Source organism: Drosophila erecta, unplaced genomic scaffold (genome assembly GCF_003286155.1).
Source record: "Drosophila erecta strain 14021-0224.00,06,07 unplaced genomic scaffold, DereRS2 tig00000219-arrow-pilon, whole genome shotgun sequence".
Classification (NCBI taxonomy): domain Eukaryota; kingdom Metazoa; phylum Arthropoda; class Insecta; order Diptera; family Drosophilidae; genus Drosophila; species Drosophila erecta.
In genome coordinates, this window is record NW_020825213.1 from 3,292,435 (window position 1) to 3,303,224 (window position 10,790).

The 10,790-nt window shown below is 34.7% G+C and overlaps 1 protein-coding gene across 2 annotated transcripts; it reads left to right on the forward strand.

Annotated features, from left to right (window-relative positions):
- Positions 1 to 1,745: 1,745 nt before the first annotated feature.
- Positions 1,746 to 10,376, forward strand: LOC6543147. Of its 2 annotated transcripts, XM_026982818.1 has the most exons (5): positions 1,746 to 1,803; positions 1,858 to 2,099; positions 2,274 to 2,312; positions 3,962 to 4,209; positions 10,267 to 10,281. In XM_026982818.1, the coding sequence occupies exons 1-4, from the start codon at positions 1,761 to 1,763 to the stop codon at positions 3,986 to 3,988; spliced, it is 351 nt and encodes a 116-aa protein (XP_026838619.1). In that variant the 5' UTR covers positions 1,746 to 1,760; the 3' UTR covers positions 3,989 to 4,209; positions 10,267 to 10,281. The 2 variants fall into 2 exon arrangements, 1 of the variants encoding a protein (XP_026838619.1); XR_003408116.1 differs by lacking the exons at positions 1,746 to 1,803; positions 1,858 to 2,099; positions 2,274 to 2,312; positions 3,962 to 4,209 and adding an exon at positions 10,038 to 10,190 and having other exon boundaries at positions 10,267 to 10,376.
- The last annotated feature ends 414 nt before the right edge of the window (positions 10,377 to 10,790 follow it).

Genomic DNA, 10,790 nt, shown 5'->3' on the forward strand with positions numbered 1-10,790 from the left:
ATTTAAATATTTATTTGCTGCAGTTTTGTTTTTAAGTGTCAAGCTAAAGATCCATATTCAAGGTGGTTGGTGTTGTTGTGGGTTACCATATACGTTTGAAACAACCCGTGATCCACTCAAAAAGTTCGCCCGTCATCAACCACCTGTTGGGCACGACATAATGTGTTTCAAACAATATTATTATATCTAACCTCCATTAACGATCATCCGTCACATACCAGTAGCTTGAAATAACTCCCCCACACAAGTTTTAAACAGGATAGAACGCTTAAGTCGAGGTACCCGTTCTCATTAGATCAGATAACCCTTACTCAGCTTGTGGAAATGCGAACGAGAAATTTGGACAGCCTGCCATATCGATAGATATTGGGAAAAAAGAAAAATCATTTCAACATTTTTCAACTGTGTGGGCGTGACAATTTTGAAGATTTAGAAGGGTCGCGGCAACAATATTTTGGGTATCCCGTAGAAATTGGCAAGGAATCAGGAATGTATATATATATTGGGTCGGAAAGGATTCCGAATAGAATAGAATAGAAAGAATATTTTTCAAATTTACAATACTAATACCTGTAGTCGTTCGAATAAACTTTGTTTCAACATTAATAACTAGAATATTAATGTTGTATTAAAGAACTTTTGGAGTTTTAAAGTAAAAGGGTGTACTAGATTCGTTAATAAGGATCGGTCCGTATGTATTAAGAAATATACCACCCGCAATGGCAAATCAAAACCAATAAAAATAATATAATAATAAAAAGAAGAAGAAGAAGAAATGTTTAATTATTGTATATAATTTTGAGTAAGAGGGTATACTATATTCGTTGAAAAATATGTAACAGGTTGAAGCGTCTCCGATCATTTAAAGTATATATGTACATATAGAAGGTTATATTTCAACGAATGTAGTACGAGTACTACTTTAATAACGGGTAAAAATACGTTTAGACATTATGAATAGCATATAATAATTAATTTTTAACGTAATAGTTAACAAGTCACTAGCTATTTTCCCTATAAATTAGCGAATATCCCAAAAAGGCATAGAACTGATTTTTCAGTTAGAATCTGTTTAAAACAGATAAAATAATTCTAAAACAATTTCAACGAAAATAACAATAAATAAAATTTGCACAAAAACTTTATTAGAAACTATCTTTAAAACGAAGCGTCGGATTTTCACAAGAGTGTGGCACTCGATGACAATTGCTTTCGATATCTCAAAAAAAATATAAGTTCCCACTCCCACTATTTGAATACTCAACATTTTTCGGTTTTTTCAAACATTATATTTTTTTATATTTTAATTTTTTTTCAAAATTTAATATTTTTTATGTTATTCTTAAATATCCATATAAATCGGAAAGAAACATAGTTAAAAAAAAAAAAATTGAAACTAGCTTTGGCAAACCATGCCTATATACATACCCTCGCAGTAGTTATATATAATAATTATTTTTAATACATTCTCCAACAGTTTCCTTGCAGCTATATAATTATTTCTTCCGAATTTGAAAAAATTAAAACCGAACTTCAGAGAACGAGAGAACTTCGGCATAGGCCGAGGTCAACGTTGCCGACCGCTACAAAAATTGTATTGTTTTTTGCACATGCACGCCTATTATTCAATTACCCAAATTGTTTGTAAAGCAATACAACCTGTAATTAGCATTACAAATTTATTGGAACGATTGGCCACCATACAGCTCATTGTTTCATTTGCTAGATTAAATTATCAAAGTTAGAAGTGAAAAGCGAAAATGCTTATAGATCTGAGTTGGTCACTTGTCCTAAGTGCTATTAGTAATAAAAGTTACGTTTTAAAATTTAATTGTTATCTTTAAACTTTTTATTCAGTAGGAACATATTTGAATGAGAGCACGATCTGTATATTTTGGAATGATAAATTCGAGTTCCAACTGCTTCATAATGCGGAGTATATAAGCTATGTGGGAATAAATATTGATAGCTTAAATAAGAAAAGAGGTCGATATATTGTTGATACGGGATTGAAGAAAAAAGAGCTTGAAAACAAACATTTGTCTCTGGACGACCTTGTGAACAAAATTATTATATCTATTGAAGTCACACACTGCGAGGTACACCTTAAGCATAAAAAAACTATTCAAAATTATTTACATTTTTGAAAATTCCATATCAGACGTTTGTAGTATTCGACAAAGATATTGATCAATTTGTGGATGCGTTTACTAAGGCGTCAGTATATTCAATATGGAGGTCTTTACATAATAAATTTCTGTTTGCTCATATAGCTAACGAATTGCAGGAGTCCCGTAAGCACTTCTTTGAAGGTATGTACAAAGATAGTGTTAAGCTATATACATTTCTGTTCAATGTTCAAATATTTAGGGTTGTTAGTGCTTAATTTTGTGTCGGCCACCAGTAGCCAGTAGCTTTCGCCTGCTAAGTATAAGGCAAGTGGACACTTCATTATGAATTGTACAAATACACAATTAAACTATTATTGTAAAAAAGACAACAAAAAAAATAGACGAGTGCGACTACAATTAGAAATCCGTTACGCAGCTAATGGAAGGGCGAGAGGAATTCAGATTCAAGTTAAGATTTAAGTAATCAAGTAAAAGATTTGGAACAGCGGTACTTTCTTAAATTGATATTTTCTTCTTGCCATGTTCCAAATCCCAGGGATTTGCCCATACTTAATTCATAAAATTATGTGAAAAGTTTACAGTTATCAAATCATGTAATCATGACATCCATAAAAATTATTTTTAAACGATGTTTGTGACCGTGATGCTAGCGAGGACTCATTCTCTTTTAACATTATCGCAAAGGATCATTTGTTTTAGCTTGTTAATAACGAACTATTAGCATAAGGATGCTTTTTTATCATATCTTATTATGCCAAATGTGCTTACGACTTGCCGAAAAATTTTATTTATCACTTTCCTACGAGATATCATTGCTCTTGTTAAACTTTTTCATCAGTAATGTTTCGCCTGTCGTGACAGTTAGAGTTGGCATCTTCAAAATGGTTTTGTCATATCGATAGAATTTGGCAAGACAAATTATAAGTTTTTTTTTTAATTAAAACATTTTAGGTGCATTGTGGGCGTCAGAGAACGAGTTTAAAAGGGACATTCTCACAACGGTGTGGGTAGAATTTTTTTTAGGTAATTAACACTTAGCTGCCGCCCACAAAACTGTCATTCCCACACTTTCTAAAAATGTTTTAATAATTTTTCAGTTTTTATGAGTCTTGTAAATTTGTATATATTTGCCGCCCAAACCTGCTACGCCTCGTAGAGGACTTACTAGTAAGAACTTACTAGATTCGTTGAAAAGTACCTAACAGGTAGAATTGATGAGGCCATAGCCGTCCGTCCGTATGAACGCCTCAATCTCAGTAACTGTAAAATCTAGAAAAAACTGATTCCCACGCCTGTCATACTGTCAAAAACAACCAAGTTCAAACTTATTAAAAAAATCTTTCCTTTTATCTTTAAAAATATAATATTAAAAGGCAAAGGAACCAAGTGCCTTTCACAAACATTTAAAACCAATAATCCAATTCGGTCAATACATATTCAATTCGTGATATATATATTGAAAAAAAAAACCAGAGAGATGGCAAACTTAGTTTCACAGAAATTGTCGGAAAATCACGCTCCTCTACCAAATTAAGGATTATGATGAAAATCCAAAAGGACTCAGTAATTACATTACTGAAGTGATATACTTATTCATATCATACTATAATTATAAAAATATAAAATTCGTAAGCCAGCCGGTTTCATTTATAAAAAACATTAACTGTTATGGCTTACTAGTTTTTTGACAATATATAATTAAAATAATCTAATTCATACGCCTGTAGTATATAGCTGCCATAGAAATAGTCAGATGATAAGATATAAGGGTTTCGTTGATTTAAATAAACTCGATTTTTTTTTTATAATATTTCTTTTGATGATTTTAGACCAACCAAATATTCTATTTGTTGTAAGAGATCATCGTTCCGCCATAAGTTTTGATATAAAAACTAACAAATATGTCGGACCCAAGGCAGAAAAACCTTCTCAGATGATACTGCTCGACAGATATTTTGCTACGGAAAAGCGATTTCAACTCGGAAAATCGTTGTTTGCGGACAAACTTAAAAACTTGCAGGGTCGAGAAGTCATCATAGCTGGGTTCGATTATCCACCTTATTCAGTGATAAAACATGTAAGTTTTATAATTTAACTAATTAAGCTCTTCTAATTTTTATTATATTGGCCATTATATCGATAAAGATATAATTATTTATCAATAAATTATAAACGCCAATAAACTGACTAATACTGTCACGCCCACACTTCTTAAAAATGTGATATTCTTTAATTTTTAATTTTGTAAATTTTTCTATAAATTTGCCAAAAACTTTTTGCCACGCCCACAAACCGTCCAAAACTGCCACGCATACATTTTTTAATAATATTATATTTTTTCCCTTTTATTAGTTTTGTAAATTTCTATCGATTTGCCGAAAAACATTTTGACCCACCCACTTTACCACTCCACAAACTGCTACTCCCACATTTTTGATAAATGTTGTAATATTTTTTCATTGTTTTATTAGTTTTGTTAATTTCTGTCGATTTGCCAAAAATAGTTGTACCACGCCACTAAACCGCCCACAAACCGTCTAACTTTTAAATATTGGTCATGCTCTATCGAAATATTATTCTATCAACACTTCTATTTAGTAATTGGTTATCATTAAAGTTCACTTTGAAAATTGTTGATTTGAAGTTGTATGCAACAAAAATAAATATGACTATTAGATGTACTCAGCTAATGGGAACGCTGGGAATATGTTTCATGTTTGTCAGCGATTGAAGTTGCCCAGAGACAAATAATAAAACAAAAGAAAATAACTATACTTTTTTAAAAAGCGTGGCCGTTAAAGTTATTCGCGGTTTGTGGGAGCTAGAGTGGGCAGGTCCAAAATGTATTTGACAATTGATGTAAATTTGCAAAACGATTAATGAAACGAAATAAAATCAACAACCTTTTCAAAAAAGTGGACGAGAAAGTTTTGGGAATATCGATAGAATTTTGCAAGGCAAGTAATGAAAAGAAAACAACCCTGCAGTTCCATTCATTACATTAATCCATTAACAGCTTAATCACCGCTCAGCGATGATTTTAACATTGGCATGTCCTAGTGATTCATTACTAAGACAAACCATCATAAAAACAGAGCGAATTCATCACGCTTTACCACTGTTTATAAATAATAATAATTACTTATCAACAAATAATTTCTAATAATTTGAATAATAATTTGAATTATACTAAAATTGCGATGTCCTGGGCGTCTGTTTTCCTATGCAGTTTGGGGCCAGTTTCTTTTCAGTTAATAAAAATATCTTAACGTACACCAGAGAGATTGCTATAGTCGAGTTCGCCGACTATCAGATACCCATTACTCAGCTAGTGGAAGTGCGAAGGAAAAATTTCAACATTTTCCGGAATTTTAATTCCGGAATTAAAAAAAAACTTTAAAATTCTTTAAAAGTGTAGGTGTCAAAGTTTTGGGGGATTTGTTTTATAGTGGGCGTGGCAAAAAGTATTTTAGCAAATCGATGGAAATCTAAAAGATACATATAAAAAAATGAAAAAATACCACAATTTTTTAAAAGTGTCGGCGTGGCAGTTTTGAACGGTTTGTGGGCGTTAGAGTGGACGTGGAAAAATTTGGAAATAAACCTGCGCTGCTTCTATGTCTCTGGGAGCTGCATTCTTAATATCAATATTCTAGCTTTTGTAGTTCCTGAGATCGAGGCGTTCATACGGAGCGTGTCCAAATCGACTCGGCTATTAATCCTGATCAAGAATATGGTCAGAACCACTTCCTTTTGTTTATACATACTGTTACCTTTGTTACATACTTTTCAACGAATCTAGTATACGCTTTTACTCTACGAGTAACGTGTATAAAAACATTAATACAACAAAGACAAAAATGTATTAAAACAATATAAAATTTTGCTCACTTTTATCAGTTTTAGTCGGTTTGGGATGAAGTCATCACCTAGACTTTGCTTAAAATATTATCACTTATTCCTCATTTTGATTAAGCAAATTACCATTTCTTTAAATTTTTAAAAGTCAGATAGCCCACGAGAGAGTCGGTGAGAGCGTCGGCCGAGCAACAGAAGCTAGCCAATTGCTTATCCTTTAAAAGAATGTACATATAGTGACATATCCTCAAGTCCCTTAGACTTAAGCATACTTAAGCTACTAAGCATACGTGTATACACAATTATGTACCCAATCAAGAGCGAATGGACTTGAATCCAAGAGAAATGCAAAGATAATCAGAATCAGTAACTTTAAAGCTCTCTCTAAACTCTAAAATCCAAAGTCCATATTTAAAAAGCTCGAGACCGATGCTTAAATGTCAATCAATCCAGATCAAAAAGTTAAGTTCAGTTTGAGACCTAAATTAAGAAGGTCGGTGTTCCTCAAAACATAAAGATTGTAATTATTCAGTTAATAAAAATTATATTTCTTTAACTAATGAATATTGCAAACATATAATAATAGGTTGGCAAATATCTCCCTTCCGCTTTTTTTGCTCTTTATTCAATGCTTTATAAAAAGTGTTACAGTGAGCGGATTTAGTTCAAATATGCGCCGTTTTGTTCGATAATCTGTTTCCATCTAGACGGCAACTTCATAATACCTCCCTCGTAGAAGCCCCCCTCCTTATTTGCGAAGAACTCGGACAGCCACTTTTCACAAGCCTCTTTTGAGTTCAACTTTACACCACCAAGGGCATTCGCCATGGACAGAAACAGGTGGTAATCACTTGGCGCTATGTCCGGGCTATATGGTGGATGCGATAAAACCACCCATCCGAGCTCCCGTAGCTTCTGACGAGTCATCAACGAAGTGTGTGGTCTGGCGTTGTCCTGGTGGAGCACTACACCCTTCTTGTTGGCCAATTCTGGACGCTTCTGGTCGATCGCCTGCTTCAAGCGGTCCAGTTGTTCGCAGTAGATGGTAGAATTAAGCGTCTGGCCAAATGGGAGCAGCTCATAGTTGATGATTCCCTTCCAATCCCACCAAACACACAGCAAAACCTTCCTGGCCGTCAATACCGGCTTGGCCACTGTTTGGGACGATTCACCGGCCTTCCACCACGACCGTTTTCGCTTGATATTGTCGTATGTGATCCATTCTTCGTCGCTAGTCACCATCCGCTTCAAGAATGGGTCGAGTTCGTTCCGTTTCAGCAGCATATCGCAGGCGTTGATTCGGTCCAGAAGGTTTTTTTTGTCAAATCATGCGGCACCCAAACATCAAGCTTTTTTTTGTATCCAGCCTTCTGCAGATGGTTTAAAATGGTTTGGTGACTAACTCCCATCTCCTGGGCGATGTCACGAGATGCCACATGCCGGTCTAACTTGATGTATTCCATGATTTGATCGGTATTTGTCGTCACAGGTCTTCCGCCGGCTGGCTTATCCATGGTGTCGGTTTCACCGGCTCTGAATCGTCGAAACCATTCCTCCGCGGTTCGAAGTGATAGAGTACCATCCCCCAAAACACCATTATTCTCACGGAACGTTTCTCTAGCGGATTTGCCTTTAACGAAGGAAAACTTTAAAAAAGCGCGAATTTCGGCGTTAGTGAACTCCAAGTTTACACGTCTATAACTGTTGAACGCAATATCCAAACTAATCATGCATAGCGTCGTTTTGTACATAGCCGCGAAATTCAAAAGACAAAAAGGCGGAAAGGAGATATTTGCCAAACTAATATTAACATGCAAACCCCAAATCCATTTATTACTAATCAAAATTAATACTTGACTCGTCCTTTACCTTCCAATCAGAGGGGGATTTATTACACTTTTAGAAGGGATTTAACAGAGGGCAGACAAAACAATCCTCTCAATTTTCAAATAATGTGAACAATAATAGGCCGGTAAGAAGACAACGAGAAAGTCAGAGTGGGCAAAGCAAGATGGACGTAAATTTTCATCAGACTGTCTCGGACACTCAAGAAATACGGGAAAACGAACCAGAGTTCGTTTAGAATATAGAGTTCTAATAACCTATCATAACAATTACTATAAAGGAATGATCGACAGAGGTTCCTCGATCAACATCATAAAAGAAAACTTTGCAAGCTTAGAAGAGGAAGAATATAGTATACTATATATATAGGATAGAAGAGTATATATAGTATAATAGAGTATAGTATAGTATACACCATAAAAAGGCCAATGAAATTAAAAAAGAGTATTATTGTGAAACCCAGTTCAATATGTCCGTCTGCACAAAAATTCTATGTCGAAGGACGAAAATATCTTGAGGAAACGAGAGCAAAAATTGACTATGAAAAAGAAACCGAACCTCTAGGTTCAAAAACGTACTTTAGGTACGAAGAAGAAAAAGCCGAGACCGCATCCACAAAATGCCTTGACCCAAAACAAAAGGACGAACCTGCACCAATGAAGGAATGCGAAGAAATACAGACTCGAACATCTAAATGTAGAGGAAGCTGAACGTTTAAAGAAGGTCCTATACCAATATAGAGACATTCTGTACAAAGAAGGAGAAAATTTGACCTTCACAAGTAACATTAAACATGTTATCCAAACTCAACACGAAGATCCAGTCTACCGAAAACCTTATAAATACCCCCAAAGTGTTGACCAAGAAGACAACAAACAAATTAATGAAATGATAGAACAATGTATAATTTGCAAATCGAAGTCGCCTTATTGTTCTCCCATTTGGGTCCCTAAGAAGGCAGACGCCTCTGGGAATCAGAAATTTATGTTAGTAGTGGACTATAGGAATCTCAACGAAATAACTGTCAACGACAAATTCCCCATCTCTAGAATGGATGAGATATTGTATAAACTCGGACGATGCCAATATTTTACAACGATTGATCTAGCCAAAGGTTTTCACCAAATTCAAATGGATAAGAATTCCATCGCGAAAACAGCCTTTTCAATCAAACACGGGCACTATGAATATACACGCATGCTCTTTGGTTTGAAAAATGCCCCTGCAACTTTTCAGAGATGTATAAACAATCTTCTGGAAGATTTGATCTACAAGGACTGCCTAGTATACCTGGACGATATTATAATTTAATCCACTTCATTGGAGGAACACATTCTATCTCTAAGGAAAGTCTTTGGGGAACTCAGGGATGCTAACTTAAAATTACAGCTAGACAAATGTGAGTTCATGAAGGAGGAAACCGAATTCCTGGGACATATTGTAACCACAAACGGCATCAAACCCAAACCAAACAAAACTAATGCAATCACAAATTTTCCATTACCTAAGACACCAAAACAAATAAAATCATTTTTGGGATTATGTTGGTTCTACCGCAAGTTTATTCCTTACTTTGCCAAGGTAGTTAAACCTATGACCCTCCAGAATTCTCAAAACCATTCTCGCTGACAACCGATGCAAGTAATTTAGCTATTGGTGCTGTGCTATCTCAGAATCATAAACCCATCTGTTATGCCAGTAGAACACTAAACGAGCATGAGATTAATTACGCTACAATCGAGAAAGAATTGTTAGTTAAGAAGTTCTACACCCAGGAATAGAAAAAACCACTAACTGGTTTAAAGAAGAATACTATAAAAAGTAGAGATTGGTTAGAAGCAAAGAGGGCTATAACGAAAATATTTAATGACATGGGAGAACCACAGGAAATAAAAGCGGATAAAGACTCAGCATTCATGTGCATAGCTCTGCAGAATTGGTTAAGATCTGAAGGCGTAAACATATCCGTCACTACAAGTAAAAACGGAGTATCCGATATAGAGAGGTTCCATAAAACAGTAAACGAGAAACTAAGAATCATTGGCAACGAACAAAATATAGAGGATAGATGTACAAAATTTGAAACAATCCTATTTGTTTACAATCATAAAACTAAACATAACACTACCAAAAGAACTCCGGCAGACACATTTTTGCATGCAGGAAGCACAGACTTTAATGTCCAGCAAAATAAAATCGACAAAATCAATAAACTTAATGAGAAGAGACATGAGTTTGCAATCAACACGAGATATAGACAAACCCCACTTGTAAAAAGCGAAGTAACCAACCCATTTAAGAAAACAGGACAAATCGAACAATTAGACGAAAAACATATCGAAGAGACAAATCGCGGTAGGAAAATCGTACACTATAAGTCAAAATTCAAAAAGCAGAAGAAAATTAATAATAGTAAATACGATAATTCCAGACAACCCGAAGAGAGTTAAGCGATGCCATATACTTCCCACATTACTTATCTGTATGATACCCCTTATCACCATGGACCAATCCAGTAATATAGAAGTAAACCCACTCAATGCCAAGAATGGATGTTTGGAATATATTCCAAACAGGAACAATAGAAAATCCGATAAGCTACGAATACCATTACTTAAGCATAAACATAACGAAGACAATGCTAACATTTGAGAACCTAGTAGAAGAGGCAAAAGTTTTTCCAAATGTACCCCAAATTCAAAATCTAGTTGAGAAATTAAAACGGGAAATCAATGGACTAAGAATTATTAAACGAAGTAAAAGAGGAACAGCGTATAAATATTTATTTGGCACCTTAGACCAGAACGATAGGGATGAGTTGGAAGGAAAAATCAATAACCTTTCAGAAAATTCCGTGAAAGCCCATGACTTAAACATGGTAATCAACAACGGAATAGACATTATAAATAAGCTCAAAGTAGAGAAAGAAAAGAATCAACAGATCGCGATATTAAT

Coding starts and splice junctions, on each gene's coding strand:
- LOC6543147 (XM_026982818.1), top strand. CDS start 1,761: ATGCTTATAGATCTGAGTTGGTCACTTGTCCTAAGTGCTATTA. Junction 1,804..1,857: donor ACTTGTCCTAAGTGCTATTA/GTAATAAAAGTT, acceptor CTTTTTATTCAG/TAGGAACATATTTGAATGAG. Junction 2,313..3,961: donor CCGTAAGCACTTCTTTGAAG/GTATGTACAAAG, acceptor TGATGATTTTAG/ACCAACCAAATATTCTATTT.